The sequence below is a fragment of the Vipera ursinii genome (genome assembly GCF_947247035.1).
Source record: "Vipera ursinii genome assembly, chromosome: 2".
In the NCBI taxonomy this organism is placed as follows: Eukaryota; Metazoa; Chordata; class Lepidosauria; order Squamata; family Viperidae; genus Vipera; species Vipera ursinii.
This window is the reverse complement of record NC_139513.1, coordinates 13,310,367-13,334,746: the sequence shown is the minus strand read 5'-3', so window position 1 is coordinate 13,334,746 and position 24,380 is coordinate 13,310,367. Positions and strand designations below refer to the sequence as shown.

Sequence of the window (24,380 nt, the reverse complement as noted above, 5' to 3'; positions counted from 1 at the left end):
GAGAGATTTAGGTTTGCACAGATAGGGAGTTAGGAATGGAATATAAATGGATTCTGACAGATATCATATCCTTAATTTGTTGACATAGAGGGTGAGAAGTTAAGTAGATGGGATATGTATTTTTAATATTAGATTTTGTGAGGAATGGTGATAGATGAATTGGGAGTATATTAAAAATCTTGGGAATGATAAATATCAAATGTTAAATTTAAACGTTAGTGGAAATTAAAACTGAAAAATCTATTAGGTCATTGATTGCCTAAAAGATTGTATGTTAAAACAACTGGAATATGTGTAAACTAAAAACTGTGGATATATGTAAAAGATATTTTCTATGTGATTGATAAAACTTGTCTTTTAATTTACAAATAGACAGTAAATATGAAGGGAAAAAGAGAGGAAATGTTTGTGGTAACAGACTGAAATCTGTACTAATGATATCTCTATGTAATTGAATACTACTACTCAGCCACCATGTTGCTTTTCAAATATGTGTCTGAAATTGTGCTTCCCCCATCCTTCACTCTACCAGCTGAGCTCTGGAAGGGCACCAAGCATAAGGAACAACATCTCATCAACTCTTACAATGCTGTAATCACCAGACTGAGGTGGCCAGCAAGCGATAAGGCCATGCTGATTTATAGTTGCCCATGCCCAGGGGTGGGCAACCTTGGCTCTTTTATGACTCATGGACTTCAACTCCCAGAATTCCTGACCCAGCCATGCTGAGGGGAAAGGCAGTTTCCAAGCTGAGCCATGCTGGCTCAGGAATTCTGAAGTTGAAGTCCATGAGTCATAAAAGAGCCAAGGTTGCCTATCCCTGCCCATGCCTATCGTTTTTTGTGGTCTAGTGGTTTTCACATTTACCTCACAGGCAAAAGGCTGAAAACCAGGCAGAAACGCATCTTTTTCTCAGCATCAGAGCCACTTCTCGCTCAAAGAAAGGGCAGGAAAAGGCTTCATCCCTAAGACAAGCAAGAACCCCATACCATTTTCTCTTTTATTGGGGAGGGAATGAATGAGGGGAGGCTGATTTCAAGCCACCGATCAAGGAAGGCTGGTCATCCCAAGTGAGTGGAGAATAAAGCCTGACTTGAGTTTCGCCTCCCAGAATTCTGAACATGAGGGAAAAGGGAGGGTTTCCCATTCATGGCCTGCCTGAATCCTCTTAAACACAGGAGGAGGAGGAGAACTCCTGAGGTGCACTAGGTGTTTTGCTAATTTCTGAGGCAACTCTTGAGGAAAATGACTTTTGATCTTCAACAAAGATTTCCTCAGTGTTCACAAATCACACGCAGTTCCCAGAAATTAATAAGAGGAAGCTCTAAAATTGCAATCTGTATAGATGACACGATGATATTTAGAAAGGCAAGACTTAGACCCAATCCCACGCCCATCATCCCTGGCCCCCTTCGGCGCCCTTGCAGGATCCCCTGGCATAGCGCAGAGCGTCCACCAGGGGTCTCCCTCGGCAGCGGTTGGAAAGGATGGGCAGTCGCCTTCCGGAGGGAACTGAGCATGCGCCTGGCTCTTCCGCCATCAGAAGGCAGATTCGTACTTGCCGGAAAGGCTGGAAGCGCCTCTGCTTTTTCTCCCGTGTCCGGTTCTGCTCCCCTTCGCTGCGGCCCTTAGGCTGAGCCAGCGGGCCAAGAGGCCGTGAGGAATCCCCGCACGGGGGGCGATCCAGACGTGACTCAGAGTGAGTGGAGGGGGAGGAGGGGGCTTTCCTCTGATGCTGGAGGCGGGCGTGGAGTATGCAAAGCTTCATTGAGTTCCTCTTGTTGGGTTGTACGCAAGGCTACAGTTCCACGTGTCAAGAGTTGAGTGCGAGGTGTGTAAGGACTGGAACTCGGTTTCCTCGTTTCCCTCCTTGCCTCACTATCCGTTGGTGGCTCTGCCGGTGCATTGGATGGTGGTTTGTTAATTCTGGCTTCTGGAGTTCGCCCAGGACAGGGGAAGGGAACCTCGGCTCTTTTAGGACTCAAGGACTTCAACTCCCAGAATTCCTGAGCCAGCTATGAGCCATAAAAGAGCCGAGGTTGCCTTCCCCTGACCCAGGGGTTTGGGCTACGACGAGGTTAATGGGGTTCTGCTGCCTTATGTTTTACTAGAAATTCAAATGTTGATTAACCTCCTTGCTAAATCGATTTAGATAGGCACTCAGGTGAATTTTCTTCTGCTTGGAGACGTTTATAATTTGGATTGTGCAAAAGGTAGTACTTTCTAGGCAGGAACAAAAACGATTTGATATAAATAATCTGTTTCCAGAAACGGAAACCCAAAACATATTTTAAATGTATTGATCTGATATTTTGATTCCTTGATAGAAGTTGAGCAAGAAGAGAAGTGTGCTAAGAACTTTCCCCAAACATAAATGAGTCAGTAAAATTCCCCTCCCACCCACATCTTCCCAGACATTGGTGGCTTCATAATAATTTCTTTTGTTGATTTGTTTATTTATGGAGGAGGATGCTCAGTATTCAAATTTCTCACCCTCTTCCAACCCCCTGTGTTTTGCTTTTCAGATACGTAAGCTGGTTCCACTGGAGACTGAAGTATCTTGTGAGGGAAGAGGCCTGAATGGCATTTGGAGATTTGGACAGACCCCTTGTGATTAGGAAGAGGTGGGAAGATCAGTCCATTTTGATGCTGGATTACATGGAGGGACAAAGCCCAGCAGATTCAGGAGTTGGAAAAGGTCCTGCAGCTGCTCTGCCTTGGAGCTGTGGGAAGAATGGGGCAATTCCTGTGCAGAAGAGCCAAGAAGAGGAAGCCAACAGTTCAGAGGTCCAATGTTGTCACTTCAGAAAAGTTCATTTCCTGAATGGGAGGGGTCCCCGAGATTTTTGCAGCCATCTTCACCACCTTTGCTGTCAGTGGCTACAGCCAGAACGACACACAAAGGCCCAGATGCTGGACCTGGTGCTCCTGGAGCAGTTCCTGGCTTTCCTTCCCCCAGAGATGGAGAAATGGGTGCTGGAGTGTGGAGCGGAGACCAGTTCCCAGGCGGTGGCCCTGGCCGAAGGCTTCTTGCTGACCCAGGAGTCTGAGAAGATGCAAGGAGAGTTGCAGGTGTGGTAATGTAGTCTTAGCAGATCTGAAAAGAATCACTCTGTATTTGTCAATTCCTTTCTGTCAGAATTTTCTGAAATTATTAACTTCTAAGGGGAGTTATTCTATTCTTCCAGAGGATGTATTTGAGGCAATTCGTCCGTTCTGTTTTGGGTTTCAGCAATGGACATTGGGGGCTGCTAATTTGACAGTGCAATATGATAATTCATTTCTATTTTTCTGCTCTTTGTTTCTCGTATCACATCATGTCCAGAAATCTTTGGAAGCTGTGACTGAGTATCCCAAGGGGAGGAATGATTCATTCAAATCTTCTCCAGCGCTCCTGTTCAGGGAGACCGTATACAAACATCAAAGTCAGGCCACTATGCCAGGTAACAAAACCTCTTTTTGTGTGACGTGAGATTTCAACATTTACGTGATTCTTTTGCTCCTCTTGATTGGAATCTCTCTTTTTAACAAATCTGCTTCCACTATTTTTCTCACAGAGAGTACAAAGCTATCTTTGGAATTTTTAGAGTCACCTCCTCTTTGTGGTGGAGCTGAAGGATTGGCTGAACCTCAGGTAAGGAGGAGAAACGTTGCAAAAGGTCCATGAATCTTGGATGGATTTCATTTTGCTATGGAGTTTGATGTATACATTTGCGGTTTGTAAGCAACATGAATTTGATATCAGATCATTGAACATTCACACTCAATTTAGCTTACCCTCTCCTTTTTGAGGGGATCCTTTATGATATGCATTCTCCACCCCTCCTGCTTCGCCTTCAGATTTCATTGACCAGACAGTTGTGAGCATTGTGACTCTTCTGTCTCCCAGTGTCATTCTCACACACCATTACAAAAAAAACCCCTTTTTTTGCATTTTGAAAAGGAATTTTTGGGCAACCATGACCTGGTGATTGAGAATCTTCATGGACATATATACTACTATTACAAGCTCTTCCAACACATTCACGAAGGTGTGGAGTTGCGGTACATTTGCCTCTTAAGTGGATAAAGTAAGCCATTGGCAAAAATGTCAGTGGGTTTTGCCAATGGTTTGCTGTGCTCTGCCCACCCTAGGGAGAATTGGGGTCACTGATAAGAGTAGATTGAAGACCCAACTACCAATTGACCCCAAAATTATTTTAGTTGGCTACAAAGAAAGGCATTCCAAATACTTCCAACTCGATCCAAAGGGCTTCAGTTGTGCTGTCAGCCAAAAGCTGTGAGATCTCATTCAGCAGAAAGATGCCCGTTGTGTTCATACGATCTCTCTGTTTAATTGGTGAAAGAAAACTGTCAGATTATTCTTGGGATTATCTGTTAATTGGGAAACTTGTTTCCTTGTCCAGGATGTTGTGTCTTTGGAGGAAGTGGCCGTGTATTTCTCCGAAGAGGAGTGGTCTCAGCTGGATCCTGACCAAAAAGCACTCCATGAGGAAGTCATGCTGGAGAATTCCAAGAATCTGGCTTCTCTCGGTAAGAACCCCCATCTGTGCTCAGAAATGTAGAGAAGGAATGGGTGGATGTTATTTTTGATTGGAAAATATCACTTTTTATTTATATCCCATCTTTGTTAGTTTTTTCTCAGGGCGGTAGATGCACCCAGTACTACTTCTTCTTCCTATTTTCCCCCTAACAACAATGCTGTGTCATGGGTTGAGCTGAGAGAGACTGGCCCAAAGTCAGCATTCGCTTAAGGCAGAACTAGAACTCCCAGTCACCCAGTTTCTAGTCTGGTGCCTTCACCATTGGACCAAGCTGACTGAGATGTGCCCACTTGTGTTCTCAGTTTGGCATCATTCCAAGTTGAGGGTGGGGGAGCTATTGCCATCCAGAAATTTTATTGACGTTCAAAGATTCTGTCTGACAGACAAGTGGAGATGAGGTTTTTCACTGAAGTTGGGTAGCTGGTGGGTATGTTGCTGTCCCAGCATTATAACAGTGTCCAATAGCACTTGGGGAGTTTGTGGCCCCTTGGAATTGTCCCAGGTCATTAAACAGGCTGACACACACGGTTGGTCAAAGTTTAGGACAAGGTTTTGCTTACTTTCATTCTGAGGTCATCCAGTTTTGATATATGAGAATTGGGGGGATCCCACTTAGAAATACGTCTTTGGTAACAGCATGGCTTAGAATCTTCATGTTTGCCAGGAAAGCCGCCTAAATATATTTTGCTAAATTTCAAAAGAAAAGATTTGGTCATTCCCCTAGTCTTGCTACAGTTTTCATTTTTCTTTTTCAAGGCTTTAACGGGCAAGAGAATAAGAATTTCAAGGAGGAATGCCAGGCGATCCATCTGGGAGAGAGAAAAGAGAAATTTACAGATCAAGTGCAAACAAAGAGTAATAAAACAAAGCCATCACAAAGTGGAGTTGAAGAAGGCTTTCCTCCGGTCAGTTTGCTTCCTAACCCTACAAGCTCCGATACGGAAGAGGAACCTTACAAATGCATGGAGTCTGGAAATAGCTTTAATAAATCTGCTTATCTTAGTTCCCATAAAAAGACACATTCAGAAGAGAAACGATATGCCTGCAAGGAATGTGGAAAGACCTTCCGTGATAATCACTGTCTCAGAACTCATGAAAGGAATCACACAGGAGAACGGCCTTATAAATGCATGGAGTGTGGAAAGACTTTTAGTTATGGCAGTAAACTTACTTCCCACAAGAGGGTCCACACAGGAGAGAAACCACATCAGTGCTTGGAGTGTGGAAAGACCTTTACGTGTAGCGGCACTCTTAATAACCACAAGAAGATCCACACAGGAGAGAAGCCATACCAATGTATGGAGTGTGGAAAGGCCTTTAGTCAGAACTGGAGTCTCATTTGTCATAAAAAGATCCACACTGGAGAGAAGCCATATCAATGCATGGAGTGTGGAAAGACCTTTTCTTATAGCAGTAATCTTAATTCCCACAAGAGGATGCACACAGGAGAGAAACCGTATAAATGTGTGGAATGTGGAAAGGGTTTTAGGTGGAATTCTGATCTCGAGTCCCATAAAAATATCCACACAGGAGAGAACCCATATAAATGCATGGAGTGTGGAAAGGCCTTTACTCGTATCAGTCGTCTTAATTCCCACAAGAGGATCCACACAGGAGAGTTGCCATATAAATGTGTGGAATGTGGAAAGGGCTTTAGGTGGAATTCTGTTCTTGCCACCCACAAGAGGATCCACACAGGAGAGAAGCCATATCAGTGCGTGGAGTGTGGAAAGGGCTTTAGTCAGAATTCGAGTCTCATCTCTCATAAAAGGATCCACACAGGAGAGAAGCCATATCAATGTGTGGAATGTGGAAAGACCTTTGCTTCTAGCAGTCGTCTGTATTCCCACAAGAGGATCCACACAGGAGAGATGCCATATAAATGTGTGGAATGTGGAGAGCACTTTAGGTGGAATTCTTATCTTGCCTCCCATAAAAGGATCCACACAGGAGAGAAGCCATATAAATGTGTGGAGTGTGGAAAGGACTTTAGGTGGAATTCTATTCTCACCTCTCATAAAAAGATCCACACCGGAGAGAAGCCATACCAGTGCATGGAGTGTGAAAAGACCTTTTCTTGTAGCAGTAATCTTAATTCCCACAAGAGGATCCACACAGGATAGAAGCCGTAGAAATGTGTAGAATATGGAAAGGGCTTTAAGAAAAATTGTAATCTTTCTTCCCATAAAAGGATCCGTATGGGGAAGAAACCATATGAATGAATGTATGACGTGTGGAAAAAGCTTTGCGAGAAATTACACTCTTGCCATAGAAAGATCCACATATAGGCGAAGCTATGACAATACAGGAAATGAGGGAAGAGGTTCAATAGAAATACAGGTAGTCCTCGGCTTATGACTGCAATTGATCCCAAAATTTCTGTTGCTAAGCAAGACAGCTATTAAATGAGTTTTGCCCATTTTATGACTTGTTGCCACAATTGTTAAATGAAGCATTGTAGTTGTTAAGTTAGTAACCCAGTTGTTAATTGAATCGGGCTTTCCCATTGGCTTTGCTTATTGTAAGGTTACAAAAGGTGTTGACATGACCCAGGGGACACTGCGACCTTTGTAAATATGAGTCAGTTGCACGTGAATTTTGATCATGTGACCATGGGGGAGTACTGCAATGTGAAAAACAGTCATAAGTTAATTGCTTTTGTGCTGTTGTAACTTTGAATACTCACTAAATGAACTGCTGTAAGTCGAGGACTACCAGTAGTCATCTAAAATCTCATGGAAGGAGCATTTGGACAACAATCCAAATAAATACTAGACCTTGTTAGGTAGCATGTATAATTTGCCTGAAGTTAAAACTCAAATACTTTGGCCACCTAATGAGAAGGAAGGACTCACTGGAGAAGAACCTCATGCTGGGAAAGATTGAGGGCAATAGAAGAAGTGGATGACAGAGAATGAGGTGGCTGGATGGAGTCACTGAAGCAGTAGGCGTGAGCTTAAAGGGACTCCAGAAGATGGTAGAGGACAGGAAGGCCTGGAGGAACGTTGTCCATAGGGTTGCGATGAGTCGGACACGACTTCGCAGCTAACAACAACAATAATTTGCCTTTCTAGTGCAAATCAGAACAAGGTGGATCCCAAATCCTGTTGTGGTTTTGGCTAAGTAGGAGTTTGGATCTGAAAAGTGAGTATCAGTGGAGATTAGGGACATTTAATTGCCCTTTCAGTGACTTGTCCAGCCTATTATTTTAACAGTTGCAGATTTCCCAATCATTTGAAGCAACTCCATCTGAACAATATATACCTGATTTGTCTCAACCAGAGAAAACCTATCATTCCTTCCAGCAGAGCAGACGTGCAGGCAGAAATTCAATCCTCAGTCTCTTACTAGAGTTCAACCTATTTTTGTTTTCCAAAATGCATAGCTAAATTTCCATGGAGATTCTTAGTCTTCCAGGTCATAGTTATCCCAAAGATGCTTTTTCATGTGTCAACTGGACTTTCTTGTTTTTCTTTGAAAACATTTCGTTTCTCATCAGCTCTGATGTCTTCAAAGAAAAACAAAAGTCCATTTGCCTCGTGGAAAAAGCGTCTTTGGGATAACTTTTCTTGTTTTGTTTAACCTTTTTACAGTTTGACATTCCACCCTTCTAAATGGGATGCAGACGACAGAAGTAGCTATGGAGGAGATCTATAAAGAGAACGAGATTTCACTGAGGCCGAATTGGAAAAAAATAACAGAGAGGCTGTGTGTACTAAATGTCTGATGATTTTCTCCCTCTTCCTTTCCCTTGTTCTTGCTCCAAATAAAACAGTAAAAGGAAAATTTAAATCTTGCTGGCATCAAAAAGAGCCAAGCATCAACTGAGGAAAGGGAGTTTGGGAAAGTGCAGGGCTAATGCCTCCTTAAGTAACACCAGCTGCCTGCAGTTAGTGCAGGTTCGAGTCCCACCAGGCTCAAGGTTGACTCAGCCTTCCATCCTTCCGAGGTAGGTAAAATGAGGACCCAGATTGTTGGGGGCAATTAAGCTGACTTTGTAATAACGCCGCTTGGGGGTGGGCCGAAAGCCCTAATAAGCAGGCATATACATAGAATGAAGGCTATTGCTAAGCACATTGGTTTGTGCTTAAATTGTAAGCCGCCCTGAGTCTTCAGAGAAGGGCGGGATATAAATGGGATTAAAATATATATATATGTGGGAATGATCTTGGGAGAACAGGAGAAACACTGGATGCCAGGGCAACGGTCTCAGAAGAGGCAGCTCAGGCCTCAGATGACGGAACACGCGGGAAGCATTTCAATTTCCAGAGAATAAAAACTGAGAAGGGGACAAATACTTTCAGTCTTGCAAGATTCTCTTAACTATATAGTTCAGGGGTAGGCAACCTTGGCTCTTTTATGACTCGTGGACTTCAACTCCCAGAATTCCAGAGCCAGCCATGCTGAGGGGAAAGGGAGAGGTTTCCAAGCTGAGCCATGCTGGCTCAGGAATTCTGGGAGTTGAAGTCCACGAGTCATAGAGCCAAGGTTGCCTAACCTCACAATACAGGTAGTCCTCAACTTATGACCTCAATGAGCCTTGGTGGAGCAGTGGGCTAATGCCTCCTTAAGTAACACCAGCTGCCTGCAATTAGTGCAGGTTCGCATCCCACCAGGCTCAAGGTTGACTCAGCCTTCCATCCTTCCGAGGTAGGTAAAATGAGGACCCAGATTGTTGGGGGCAATTAAGCTGACTTTGTAATAATGCCGCTTGGGGGGGGGGGGCTGAAAGTCCTAATAAGCAGGCATATACATAGAATGAAGGCTACTGCTTAAGCACATTGATTTGTGCTTCTTAGATTGTAAGCCGCCCTGAGTCTTCGGAGAAGGGCGGGATATAAATGGGAATTAAAAAAAAAAGTTAGTACAATCACTGTAGGAATGGTTGGGGGCTTTTGCCACGTTAGAAAGTGCTGCAATTCACAAAGGAGTTACTACTTCATGGTGATGAAAATAACTGAATTCAGACCTACTGTGTGAGACGGTGACTAGAGATAAGCAATAGGAATGAGAAAGTATTTTTCAGTCTAAAATATTTGTGTCACGGGTTCCTCACCATAAACCTGTATGCATACATATACCACGGAAGAAGCTTCAGACGAAGAGTTCTGAAAAGAAACCACAACTGTGGGAAATCCTATAAACACACATGCAAATGTTTTTCTCCAGTGAAGGTGCCAAACCAGGGAACTTTTGTGTATTAGGCAAATGTGATCCCAACCACACCACAGAAACCACAAGCCTGGGTGACTCAACCAGCATGACCATATCTTTTCCTGGCCAAGACAGCGTGGTGCATGTTGTATCAGATGGGTTAAAGAACTCTGATTCTTCAGTGTGAAGGATGAGGGAGCATCCTCATCCTTCACACTGGTTGAATATTGGGTTGAATGCTGGTTGAATATTGGGTTTCAGAAGAGTGTTTCTCTCATTATTAGATGGGAACAGAGAAACCTCGAACATCAATTTTACATCTCTTGGGACAGACTCTTAACATCTGTGCCAGTTGCCACAGGTAGGCAACCTTTTCCTGGGCTCCAAGATCACTGCAGATGGGAACTGTAGCCAAGAAATTAAAAGGCGCTTGCTCCTTGGAAGGAAAGCCATGGCAAATCTAGACAGCACACTAAAAAGCAGAGACATCACCCTGTCAACAAAAGTGCGTATAGTCAAGGCTATGGTCTTCCCAGTTGCAATGTATGGCAGTGAAAGCTGGAGCATAAGAAAGGCTGAGCGCCAAAGAATTGAAGCCTTTGAACTATGGTGCTGGAGAAGACTCCTGCGAGTTCCTTGGACTGCAAGGCGATCAAACCGGTCAGTCCTAGAGGAGATCAACCCTGACTGCTCTTTAGAAGGCCAGATCCTGAAGCTAAAACTCAAATACTTTGGCCACCTAATGAGAAGGAAGGACTCACTGGAGAAGAGCCTAATGCTGGGAAAGGTTGAGGGCAATAGAAGAAGGGGACGACAGAGAATGAGGTGGCTGGATGGAGTCATTGAAGCAGTAGGCGTGAGCTTAGATGGACTCCAGAAGATGGTAGAGGACAGGAAGGCCTGGAGGAACATTGTCCATAGGGTCGCAATGGGTCGGACACGACTTCGCAACTAACAACAACAACAAGGCAACCTTGGCTTTTTTATGATTTGTGGACCTCAACTCCCAGAATTCCTGAGCCACCATGGCTTGCTCAGGAGTTCTGGCACTTGGAAGTCCACGAGTCATAAAAGAGCCAAGGTTGCCTCCTCTGGTATAGGGACATCATACATGTCTCCATTCCAAGGACTTGGGTTTGAATCCTGGCTGGCACATGCCTTTTTTCAACTTTTACCCTTCTGGGATGTGCAGGCAGCATCACCAGACCGAATTTTCATCCCAGTTTTTGTTTTTAGTGGGGGACAAGGAGCCCAGAAACCAAACACAAGTTTTGGTGGCCTGAATCTCTGGACTGAGGGAGGCTGATGCCAAGCCCTGGGCCAAGTCTTTGTGGCGCAAGGGGTTAGCGCATCTGGCTGTTAACCAGTAGGATGGTGGTTCGAGCCCACCCAGGGACGGCCTGCTTGATGAAATGATCCTGAGGTGAAGGTGATGGACTGTTATTGCATTGGGTTCTTCATCTGAGGGCTTCGATTCCCATACTGTCAAGGATTTTTCTCAGTAGGATTTAAATATCTGAATTAGTTTTACCCTCTGGAATGAAAAATGGGGGCGAACGGCCATCGCCTTTCTTGAGGATTTTATTGGCCACAGAGCAGCACTGGAATTGTGTTTTTGTTAGAGACGATTAATCCAAGCAGGAGCATCCAGCATTGGGAGCTATCCAGGGTTCTGAATCCTGTCTTCTGGCACATGCAATTTTTGATTGCAGTGCTTTTATTATGTAATCCATTGCTATTTTTCTTGAGGCTCCATGCTAGATCTCGGTACTAATGACACTAATTCTCTCCCATAGTGATCTCTAGTTGTCCTGTCAAGAGTGGTTTAATTCCTTTTACAGATTAATTTGGATTTGAAAAAAATAATCAGGATGCTGCCAGGGGGCAAATCTTTGCATCCACTTTGCATTATGGCCAGATGTGTTAACTCTCCATAGAATCTTTTCTTTCTGCAGCTCTTTCTCTGAGCATCACCTGCTGGTCTTCTTTGAAGCAAGCACTTTGCTGCATTTTGTCCCAAGATGGGATCTGACATATGGAGCTGTACACCCTACTGGGAATTCTCTGGGTCAATTAATTTCCCATCAACTTCTCCAGTGGGTGTCCCAGGAAGTGGATGTGTTTGTGAAGGTTGATGCCACAGTGTCAGTCATCTTCTGGACGTCACACTGACTGACTGACTGATTTATTTATAAAAATTATTGGCTGCCCATCTTATCACAGGGTAACTCTTGGAGGTTTACCATCATAAAAGTAATTATAGATACATATTGGGAAAGTGGGAGATGGGATTGATCAGTCACCTCCACTGTGATGCTCCCCCATTGGGGCCTCTAGCTAACTGGCAGAGCCAGATCTTTAGGCCCTTAACGAAAGGTCAGGAGGGTTGGGGTTGATGTAAAATGGGGGTGGGGATGGGCAAGATGATGCAGAAGGCAGGAACAACAACAAAGGAGGGTCTTCTGCTGGACCTCACCAACCAGAATAGTCAGGCTGATGGGTCCTGCATCATGCCTCTCCTGGTAGCTTGTGGGGGATGGGTTTTCACTTCCCCTCAAAACCACAAATGTAATCAATCATCAAAAAAATGATTGCTATCTGGGATCCACTATATACCGTGTCACATTTCCAACAGATGGAAATTGCAGGGATTAAAATGCAGCTGTGAGTAAGAATTTAACTGTTGGAAGGTTTAATAAATCTATCTAAGAAAGGTGTACCTTTAGGTTTTTTTCCCATTTACAGAGAAGGACTTGTATGCACATTCTAAATACAGACTTTCCCACAATGCAGTTTTGGGAGAAAACGTTGCAGAAACAACCTTTTGAAAGATGGCCAGCCCAACCCTCTAAGTTAGCACCTTCCCAATAGTTTAGCTGTTCAGAGGATGTAGATGTGAGGATGTGGCTTTTTCAAAGGAAAACACCAGGGACCACTCCTGAGCTATCTTGCTTATCCAGCTCACCTTTGTGATAGCTCAAGATGGTCCCATTCCACTGTGGGTGGCCACTATTTTAGATCATTTATATATCCTTAAAGGTAAAGGTAAAGGTTCCCCCGCACATGCGTGCTAGTCGTTTCCGACTCTAGGGGACGGTGCTCATCTCCGTTTCAAAGCCGAAGAGCCAGCGCTTGTCCGAGGACGTCTCCGTGGTCATCTGGCCGGCATGACTAGACGCCAAAGGCGCACGGAACGCTGTTACCTTCCCACCGGAGCGGTCCCTATTTTTCTACTTGCATTTTTATGTGCTTTCGAACTGCTAGGTTGGCAGAAGCTGGGATGAGTAACAGGCGCTCACTCTGTTACGCGGCACTCGGGATTCGACCCGCCAAACTGCCGACCTTCTGATCGACAAACTCAGCGTCCTAACCCACTGAGCCACCGCCTCCCTTATATATATCCTTGCAGAGTTTCATCTTATTGAGTTACATAACACATTATATTTTGCCCCTCCCCCCAAATGCTGCAGTGGCGAAATTTGGTCAAAGAAAATCTCTCAAAACCCAAGACTGAACCAACAGTCTGAGAGTGTCTGAAATTGTGCTTCCCCTGTCCTTCACTCTACCAGCTGAGCTCTGGAAGAGCACCAAGCATAAGGAACAACATTACTTGCTTTAATCACCAGACTGAGGTGGCCAGGAAGCGATAAGGCCATGCTGATTTATAGTTGCCCATGCCCAGGGGTGGGCAACCTTAGCTCTTTTATGACTCGTGGACTTCAACTCCCAGAATTCCTGAGGAAGCCATGCTGAGGGTAAAGGAAGAGTTTCCAAGCTGAGCCATGCTGGCTCAGGAATTCTGGGACTTGAAGTTCTTTGAGCCACTTCTTCTTCAAAGAAAGGGCAGGAAAAGGCTTCATCCCTAAGACAAGAAAGAACTCCATTGCATTTTCTATTTTATTGGAGAGGGAATGAATGAGGAGAGGCTGATTTCAAGCCACCGATCAAAGAAGGCTGGTCATCCCAAGCAAGTGGAGAATAAAGCCTGACTCGAGTTTCAGCTCCCAGAATTCTGAACATGAGGGAAAAGGGAGGGTTTCCCATCCACGGCCTGCCTGAATCCTCTTAAACACAGGAGGAAGAGGAGGAGGAGGAGGAGATCTCCTGAGGTGCATGCAGAACAACTAAGGGTTTTGCTAATTTCTGAGGCTGCTCTTGAGGAAAGTGACTTTTGAGCTTCAACGAAGATTTCCTCAGTGTTCACAAATAATAATAATCACACAGAAATAATTTCTGTGAAATTAAGAAGAGGAAGCTCTAAACCTGCAATCATAATTAGAAAGGCAAGACGTTAGAGAGACCCAATCCCACGCCCATCATCCCCGGCCCCCTTCGGCGCCCTTGCAGGATCCCCTGGCATAGCGCAGAGCGTCCACCAGGGGTCTCCCTCGGCAGCGGTTGGAAGGGATGGGCAGTCGCCTTCCGGAGGGAACTGAGCATGCGCCTGGCTCTTCCGCCATCAGAAGGCAGATTTTTTAGGTGCCGGAAAGGCTGGGAGCGCCTCTGCTTTTTCTCCCGTGTCCGGTTCTGCTCTCCTTCGCTGCGGCCCTTAGGCTGAGCCAGCGGGCCAAGAGGCCGTGAGGAATCCCCGCACGGGGGGCGATCCAGACGTGACTCAGAGTGAGTGGAGGGGGAGGAGGGGGCTTTCCTCTGATGCTGGAAGCGGGCGTGGAGTATGCAAAGCTTCATTGAGTTCCTCTTGTTGGGTCGTACGCAAGGCTACAGTTCCACGTGTCAAGAGTTGAGTGCGAGGGTTGTAAGGACTGGAACTCGGTTTCCTCGTTTCCCTCCTTTGCTCACTATCCGTTGGTGGCTCTGCCGGTGCATTGGATGGTGGTTTGTTAATTCTGGCTTCTGGAGTTCACCCAGGACAGGGGAAGGGAACCTCGGCTCTTTTAGGACTCAAGGACTTCAACTGCCAGAATTCCTGAGCCAGCTATGAGCCATAAAAGAGCCGAGGTTGCCTTCCCCTGACCCAGGGGTTTGGGCCACGAGGTTAATGGGGTTCTGCTGCCTTAGGTTTTACTAGAAATTCAAATGTTGATTAACCTCTTTGCTAAATCGATTTAGATAGGCACTCACGTGAATTTTCTTCTGCCTGGAGACATTTATAATTTGGATTGTGCAAAGGGTAGTTCTTTCTAGGCAGCAACAGAAACGATTTGATATAAATAATCTGGTTCCAGAAACAGAAACCCAAAACATATTTTAAATGTATTTATTTGGTATTTTGATTCATTGATAGAAGTTGAGCAAGAAGAGAAGTGTCCTAAGAACTTTTCCCAAACATAAATGAGTCTGTCTAGTAAGATTCCCCTCCCACCCCCTGTGTTTTGCTTTTCAGATACGTAAGCTGGTTCCACTGGCGACTGAAGTATCTTGTGAGGGAAGAGGCCTGAATGGCATTTGGAGATTTGGACAGACCCCTTGTGATTAGGAAGAGGTGGGAAGATCAGTCCATTTTGGTGCTGGATTACATGGAGGGACAAAGCCCAGCAGATTCAGGAGTTGGAAAAGGTCCTGCAGCTGCTCTGCCTTGGAGCTGTGGGAAGAATGGGGCAATTCCTGTGCAGAAGAGCCAAGAAGAGGAAGCCAACAGTTCAGAGGTCCAATGTTGTCACTTCAGAAAAGTTCATTTCCTGAATGGGAGGGGTCCCCGAGATTTTTGCAGCCATCTTCACCACCTTTGCTGTCAGTGGCTACAGCCAGAACGACACACAAAGGCCCAGATGCTGGACCTGGTGCTCCTGGAGCAGTTCCTGGCTTTCCTTCCCCCAGAGATGGAGAAATGGGTGCTGGAGTGTGGAGCGGAGACTAGTTCCCAGGCGGTGGCCCTGGCCGAAGGCTTCTTGCTGACCCAGGAGTCTGAGAAGATGCAAGGAGAGTTGCAGGTGTGGTAATGTAGTCTTAGCAGATCTGAAAAGAATCACTCTGTATTTGTCAATTCCTTTCTGTCAGAATTTTCTGAAATTATTAACTTCTAAGGGGAGTTATTCTATTCTTCCAGAGGATGTATTTGAGGCAATTCGTCCGTTCTGTTTTGGGTTTCAGCAATGGATATTGGGGGCTGCTAATTTGACAGTGCAATATGATAATTCATTTCTATTTTTCTGCTCTTTGTTTCTCGTATCACATCATGTCCAGAAATCTTTGGAAGCTGTGACTGAGTATCCCAAGGGGAGGAAAGATTCATTCAAATCTTCTCCAGCGCTCCTGTTCAGGGAGACCGTATACAAACATCAAAGTCAGGCCACTATGCCAGGTAACAAAACCTCTTTTTGTGTGACGTGAGATTTCAACATTTACGTGATTCTTTTGCTCCTCTTGATTGGAATCTCTCTTTTTAACAAATATGCTTCGAAAGCACGTAAAAATGCAAGTAGAAAAATAGGGACCACTACGGTGGGAAGGTAACAGCGTTCCGTGCGCCTCTGGCGTCTAGTCATGCCGGCCACATGACCACGGAGACGTCCTCGGACAAGCGCTGGCTCTTCGGCTTTGAAATGGAGATGAGCACCGGCCCCTAGAGTCGGAAACGACTAGCACGCATGTGCGGGGGAACCTTTACCTTTACCTTTTATTTTTCTCACAGAGAGTACAAAGCTATCTTTGGAATTTGTAGAGTCACCTCCTCTTTGTGGTGGAGCTGAAGGATTGGCTGAACCTCAGGTAAGGAGGAGAAACGTTGCAAAAGGTCCATGAATCTTGGATGGATTTCATTTTGCTATGGAGTTTGATGTATGCATTTGCGGTTTGTAAGCAACATGAATTTGATATCAGATCATTGAACATTCACACTCAATTTAGCTTACCCTCTCCTTTTTGAGGGGATCCTTTATGATATGCATTCTCCACCCCTCCTGCTTCGCCTTCAGATTTCATTGACCAGACAGTTGTGAGCATTGTGACTCTTCTGTCTCCCAGTGTCATTCTCACACACCATTACAAAAAAAATACCTTTTTTTGCATTTTGAAAAGGAATTTTGGGGCAACCATGACCTGGCGATTGAGAATCTTCATGGACATATATACTACTATTACAAGCTCTTCCAACACATTCACGAAGGTGTGGAGTTGCGGTACATTTGCCTCTTAAGTGGATAAAGTAAGCCATTGGCAAAAATGTCAGTGGGTTTTGCCAATGGTTTGCTGTGCTCTGCCCACCCTAGGGAGAATTGGGGTCACTGATAAGAGTAGATTGAAGACCCAACTATGAATTGACTCCAAAATTATTTTAGTTGGCTACAAAAAAGGCATTCCAAATACTTCCAACTCGATCCAAAGAGCTTCAGTTGTGCTGTCAGCCAAAAGCTGTGAGATCTCATTCAGCAGAAAGATGCCTGTTTTGTTCATAGGATCTCTCTGCTTAATTGGTGAAAGAAAACTGTCAGATTATTCTTGGGATTATCTGTTAATTGGGAAACTTGTTTCCTTGTCCAGGATGTTGTGTCTTTGGAGGACGTGGCCGTGTTTTTCTCCAAAGAGGAGTGGTCTCAGCTGGATCCTGACCAAAAAGCACTCCATGAGGAAGTCATGCTGGAGAATTCCAAGAATCTGGCTTCTCTGGGTAAGAACCCCCATCTGTGCTCAGAAATGTAGAGAAGGAATGGGTGGATGTTATTTTTGATTGGAAAATATCACTTTTTATTTATATCCCATCTTTGTTAGTTTTTTCTCAGGGCGGTAGATGCACCCAGTACTACTTCTTCTTCCTATTTTCCCCCTAACAACAATGCTGTGTCATGGGTTGAGCTGAGAGAGACTGGCCCAAAGTCAGCATTCGCTTAAGGCAGAACTAGAACTCCCAGTCATCCAGTTTCTAGTCTGGTGCCTTCACCATTGGAGCAAACTGACTGAGATGTGCCCACTTGTGTTCTGAGTTTGGCATCATTCCAAGTTGAGGGTGGGGAGCTTTTGCCATGCAGAAATTTTATTGACTTTCAAAGATTCTGTCTGACAGACAAGTGGAGATGAGGTTTTTCACTGAGGTTGGGGAGTTGGTGGGTATGTTGCTGTCCTAGCATTATAACAGTGTCCAATAGCACTTGGGGGAGTTTGTGGCCCCTTGGAATTGTCCCAGGTCATTGAACAGGCTGACACACACGGTTGGTCAAAGTTTAGGACAGGTTTTTGCTTACTTTCATTCGGAGGTCATCCAGTTTTGATGACCTAAATTTCAAAAGAAAAGATTTGGTCATTTACGTAGTCTTGCTACCGTTTTAATTTTTCTTTTTCAAGGCTTTAATGGGCAAGAGAATAAGAATTGCAAGGAGGAATGCCAAGCGATCCATCAGGGAGAGAGAAAAGAGAACTTTACAGATCAAGTGCAAACAAAGAGTAATAAAACAAAGCCATCACAAAGTGGAGTTGAAGAAGGCTTTCCTCCAGTCAGTTTCCTTCCTAACCCTACAAGCTCCGATACGGAAGAAGAACCTTATAAATGCATGGAGTCTGGAAAGAGCTTTAATAAATCTGCTAATCTTATTTCCCATAAAAAGACACATTCAGAAGAGAAACGATATACCTGCATGGAATGTGGAAAGATCTTCCGTGATAATTACTGTCTTAGAACTCATGAAAGGAATCACACAGGAGAACGGCCTTATAAATGCATGGAGTGTGGAAAGACCTTTACTTGTAGCAGTAGTCTTAATTCTCACAAGAAGATCCACACAGGAGAGAGGCCATATCAATGCATGGAGTGTGGAAAGACCTTTACTTCTAGTAGCACTCTTAATGACCACAAGAGGATCCACACAGGTGAGAAGCCATATCAATGTGTGGAGTGTGGAAAGAGCTTTAATAAATCTGCTAATCTTATTTCCCATAAAAAGACACATTCAGAAGAGAAACGATATGTCTGCAAGGAATGTGGAGAGATCTTCCGTTATAGTTACCGTCTCAGAACTCATGAAAGGAATCACAGAGGAGAACGGCCTTATAAATGCATGGAGTGTGGAAAGGCCTTTACTTGTACCAGTCATCTTAATTCTCACAAGAAGATCCACACAGGAGAGAGGCCATATCAATGCATGGAGTGTGGAAAGACCTTTACTTGTAGCAGTAGTCTTAATTCCCACAAGAGGGTCCACACAGGAGAGAAGCCATATCAATGCATGGAGTGTGGAAAGACCTTTACTTGTAGCAGCACTCTTAATAACCACAAGAGGATCCACACAGGGGAGAAGCCATATCAATGCATGGAGTGTGGAAAGGGCTTTAGTCAGAATTCGAATCTCACCTCTCATAAAAGGATCCACACAGGTGAGAAGCCATATCAATGTGTGGAGTGTGGAAAGAGCTTTAGTAGGAAGTTGAGTCTCACTTCTCATAAAAGGATCCACAAAGGCGAGAAGCCATATTGCAGGGATGCTGGAAGCTGCTGTTGCTGGGATGCTGCTGCTGCTGCAGCCGGGTTGAGAAATTAGCTGCTGGTGAAGCTGGGCAGAGGCTGCTCCTGCCCAGGGTTGGTACCCATGAAAGAAGGACACAGAGATCTCTCGGGGAAAGGGCCCCGCTGCTCCTGGGATGCACACTGAATACTGGACCACTGAACACTGAACTGAACTCCCAGGAGCAGTGGACCTTGTTTATTTATAGCAAAAGCAACCAATCACATTTTATTCTTATTCAAATAGACCAATCATGGTTACACATGTGTTCTTCTAAACTATCCTAAAAGGACATAGGTGTTAGAGGTAGATTCAAATACAGTAATGACCAATCATTTGCAGGAGGCGTCAGAATTTGCCTTAAATGGAATAGCCAATGGTGTGAAGGAATACTGTGATTATGCCCTTATGTGGCTGTAGCCAAATGGCCTCTCCTAGGTTTCTTTGTTTTCTGGGTTTATGGCTTACTTCCTTACACATGGTTCACTGAAGACTTTCCATGGTAGAAAAGTACTAGCCAGAAAAGTACTAGCCAGCTACATGTATAGGAACAGAGATCATGGTTATTCCAACACCATATGAGTGCATGGAATGTGGAAAGGACATTATTTATAGCAGTAGTCTTAATACCCACAAGAGGATCCACACAGGAGAGAAGCCATATCAGTGCATGGAGTGTGGAAAGGCCTTTACTTGTAGCAGTCATCTTTATTCCCACAAGAGGATCCATATAGGAGAGATGCCATACAAATGTGTGGAATGTGGAAAGGGCTTTAGGTGGAATTGTGATCTCACCTCTCATAAAAAGATCCACACAGGAGAGAAACCATATCAATGTGTGGAGTGTGGAAAGAGCTTTAGTAAGAAGTTGAGTCTCACTTCTCATAAAAGGATCCACATAGGCGAGAAGCTATATCAGTGCACGGAGTGTGGAAAGGCCTTTACTTGTAGCAGTCATCTTTATTCCCACAAGAGGATCCACATAGGAGAGATGCCATATAAATGTGTGGAATGTGGAAAGGGCTTTAGGTGGAATTGTGATCTCACGTCTCATAAAAAGATCCACACATGAGAGAAGCCATATCAATGCATGGAGTGTGGAAAGGGCTTTATTCAGAACTGGTGTCTCATTTCTCATAAAAGGATCCATATGGGGAAGAAACCATATGAATGGAATGTTTGTGGAAAGCTTTGTGAGAAATTACACTCTTTTTTTCAGTTTTATTAAATACACATTTAAAAACAAAAATGGATATGATTCAACTTCCCTAGCTACAACACTACTATTAGTATTATCTTATGTTACAGAAAGAAATAACACAAACCTAAAATACAATCTATAACAGGACAAAGTATAAAAAACTACATATAAGATCTGTTGGTTTTTTTAGTACACGGTCATTCACTCCTCAGCATTATATTTACGTATCTTTCAGTAATGTCCATTATATAGATGCTAATAAAAAATCCTTACATTATCAACCAATCAATGTTCATCTCAGCGGTCTTCCTTAACTCTAACCAATTGTACAAATTTTGTCAAATTTCATAATACTCCATTTAGTTCTTATTTTTGATCTCTAGGGTTAACCTGTCCATTTCAGCGCAGGATAAAATTTTATCTATTATTTCTTCTTCAGTGGGTGTTTCCTTTCTTTTCCATTTTTTGGCATATGCCAGTCTTGCTGCGGTTAAGATATGGACTAATAGGTAGAGAGATGCTTTACTGAGATTATCGTTAATAATCCCCAATACAAAGATTTCTGGTTTACACTCTTACTTGCCATAGAAAGATCCACATCTAGGAGAAGCCATGTCAATACAGGAAATGTGGGAAGAGCTTCAATAGAAATACAAGTAGTCCTCAGCTTATGACTGCAATTGATCCTAAAATTTCTGTTCCTAAGCAAGACAGCTGTTACACCTCATGGCAGGTTCTTTTGGGTTGCCTTGGGACTTCCCTGGTCTCCTGGTGGGTGATGCCTCTGATTTGCCCTGAGGGGCTTTTCAGCTGCATTCTGCTTCGTGGTGACCCTCTCTCCCACATTTGAAACAGCCTGTTGATTTCCTAGCTGTGGACGGTGGTTTCGCTGGCTCGCGTGTTTGCTCACTTGGTGGGCAGGCCCATGGTTTTCCCTGGTGGTCTCTTTTTAGTAGGTCTATCTTCGCCTCCTTTGCCAGGACATACCAGTCATCAAGACGGTGTGGGTCTCCTCAAGGCAGTCAAGCATCATATAGATCGTAGTTTAGCCCGACTTTGAAATGATTTAGGTGGATGTCTTCCGGCCAGTTCAGCTTGCTGGCAATGGCCCGGAATTCTTGTGTGTATTCAGCCACTGGCCGTCTGCCCTGCCTCACCATTTTGATTCTCTCCTGGGCCTTACGATCAGCCAAAGGTCCTCAAACCGCCTCCTCAAGGATGACATGAATCAGTTGAAGTTGTTGAGTTTTGGGGTGTTGGAGTCATGCAGGTTCACCACCCAGTCTGCGGCCGGTCTGTCCAGGGCGGATTGCATGATGCGGATGTGGGCTTTGTCACTGGGGATGTCCCGTCCATATTCTTCCATATAGCTGAGGATTTGTGTTAGGAAAACCCCCAACCGTGGTGGCTCTCCCCTGAATTTCGCTTCCAGGGGTGGTAGTCTCTGAATGGATCCGTGTCTGCGCAGCGGGTGCTATTGCCCCCCATCCTGATCCCTGTCTGGTTCGGCAGGGGGTGGGTGCTGCTGAGGCGGCAGCTCCTGGTCCAGTGGACGGCCCTGGTGTTGCAGGTTCCAGATCCTCCCCACTGTCTCTCCAGTTGTGGCCCCAGGCACTGCTGTGACTGCGGTATTGAGGTTTCTCCTCTCTTAGTGAGCTAAGGGTTTTCTTCATCAGGTCAATAGCTTTCTCTAGGATGCACTCCTCTTCACTGACGTGCAGGGAGCTCTCCATCTCTTACCTCCATTTTGCTTGGTGGCCCTCCCGCCTCAGGATCACTTTCCTTGATGCCTTTTCCCACTTGCTTTTCCTTCCAACGCCCATTGACCACTGTGGTTTGCGGTCACACGTCTCCACCACCTCTTCCCAGGAGGAATATGACGCTTCAGCCTCTGATCGTTGGTGGGGTTTTGTTCAGGGGGAAGTTCCCTTTCCATGGGGCTTTCCTTGTCCCTTGCCTCGTAGTTAGACATTGTATTTTTTGCAAAGTCCCCTGGTAAGGCTCTCCATTCCAGGTTGACTCTTAATGCAGATCCTGTCTAATGTTAGAATCCACCCCAATCCACATCTTAGGAAAGAAGAACTCTTGGGAGACAGGATTGTCCAAACAGGAACTTTTACTAAAACATGGTGGACAGTGGATAATCTAGACAGGATCTGGAAACTGTGTTGCAGATCAATACTTTTAAAGTGACCCCGAGTAAAAATCCCTCCCCTCAGACCATTTGGTCAGTTTTGGATCATTAGAGTTCTATGTGTCAAAACCTCTTGTGAGGAAAAAGAAACATCAGTACATTTACAACATTATTACTTCCTCCCCTTCACATTCCAGTTGGAGATACAAGCCAGAATCCCACCCCTCTTTATTTGTTCTTCTTAGTTCAAAGGTCTTTTCCCCTGGTCTTTATGATGGCCTCCAGGCAGGCTGAATAAACAACCTTGGGTCTAAGGGATAGGGATGGCCAATTAACATCTTCTCTTCCCCTCCTTGAAAATGGCAGAGTCCAGTAAGCTGGAGAGATTTAGGTTTGCACAGATAGGGAGTTAGGAATGGAATATAAATGGATTCTGACAGATATCATATCCTTAATTTGTTGACATAGAGGGTGAGAAGTTAAGTAGATGGGATATGTATTTTTAATATTAGATTTTGTGAGGAATGGTGATAGATGAATTGGGAGTATATTAAAAATCTTGGGAATGATAAATATCAAATGTTAAATTTAAACATTAGTGGAAATTAAAACTGAAAAATCTATTAGGTCATTGATTGCCTAAAAGATTGTATGTTAAAACAACTGGAATATGTGTAAACTAAAAACTGTGGATATATGTAAAAGATATTTTCTATGTGATTGATAAAACTTGTCTTTTAATTTACAAATAGACAGTAAATATGAAGGGAAAAAGAGAGGAAATGTTTGTGGTAACAGACTGAAATCTGTACTAATGATATCTCTATGTAATTGAATACTACTACTCAGCCACCATGTTGCTTTTCAAATATGTGTCTGAAATTGTGCTTCCCCCATCCTTCACTCTACCAGCTGAGCTCTGGAAGGGCACCAAGCATAAGGAACAACATCTCATCAACTCTTACAATCCTGTAATCACCAGACTGAGGTGGCCAGCAAGCGATAAGGCCATGCTGATTTATAGTTGCCCATGCCCAGGAGTGGGCAACCTTGGCTCTTTTATGACTCATGGACTTCAACTCCCAGAATTCCTGAGCCAGCCATGCTGAGGGGAAAGGCAGTTTCCAAGCTGAGCCATGCTGGCTCAGGAATTCTGGGAGTTGAAGTCCATGAGTCATAAAAGAGCCAAGGTTGCCTATCCCTGCCCATGCCTATTGTTTTTTGTGGTCTAGTGGTTTTCACATTTACCTCACAGGCAAAAGGCTCAAAACCAGGCAGAAACGAATCTTTTTCTCAGCATCAGAGCCACTTCTCGCTCAAAGAAAGGGCAGGAAAAGGCTTCATCCCTAAGACAAGCAAGAACCCCATACCATTTTCTCTTTTATTGGGGAGGGAATGAATGAGGGGAGGCTGATTTCAAGCCACCGATCAAGGAAGGCTGGTCATCCCAAGTGAGTGGAGAATAAAGCCTGACTTGAGTTTCGCCTCCCAGAATTCTGAACATGAGGGAAAAGGGAGGGTTTCCCATTCATGGCCTGCCTGAATCCTCTTAAACACAGGAGGAGGAGGAGAACTCCTGAGATGCACTAGGTGTTTTGCTAATTTCTGAGGCAACTCTTGAGGAAAATGACTTTTGAGCTTCAACAAAGATTTCCTCAGTGTTCACAAATCACACGCAGTTCCCAGAAATTAATAAGAGGAAGCTCTAAAACTGCAATCTGTATAGATGACACCATCATATTTAGAAAGACAAGACGTTAGAGAGACCCAATCCCACGCCCATCATCCCTGGCCCCCTTCGGCGCCCTTGCAGGATCCCCTGGCATAGCGCAGAGCGTCCACCAGGGGTCTCCCTCGGCAGCGGTTGGAAGGGATGGGCAGTCGCCTTCCGGAGGGAACTGAGCATGCGCCTGGCTCTTCCGCCATCAGAAGGGAGATTCGTACTTGCCGGAAAG

General features: G+C 44.6%; 1 protein-coding gene across 3 annotated transcripts; it reads left to right on the top strand.

Moving 5' to 3' along the window:
• Positions 1-1,545: 1,545 nt before the first annotated feature.
• LOC310635276 (uncharacterized protein) lies at positions 1,546-8,458 on the top strand. Of its 3 annotated transcripts, none has more exons than XM_083354051.1 (6): positions 1,546-1,699; positions 2,535-3,072; positions 3,326-3,443; positions 3,558-3,634; positions 4,407-4,533; positions 5,301-8,458. In XM_083354051.1, exons 2-6 carry the CDS (start codon positions 2,581-2,583, stop codon positions 6,665-6,667), a joined length of 2,181 nt encoding a protein of 726 aa, XP_083210177.1. In that variant the 5' UTR covers positions 1,546-1,699; positions 2,535-2,580; the 3' UTR covers positions 6,668-8,458. The 3 variants fall into 3 exon arrangements, with proteins under 3 accessions (XP_083210177.1, XP_083210175.1, XP_083210176.1); XM_083354049.1 differs by having other exon boundaries at positions 2,526-3,072; XM_083354050.1 differs by having other exon boundaries at positions 1,546-1,831; positions 2,526-3,072.
• The last annotated feature ends 15,922 nt before the right edge of the window (positions 8,459-24,380 follow it).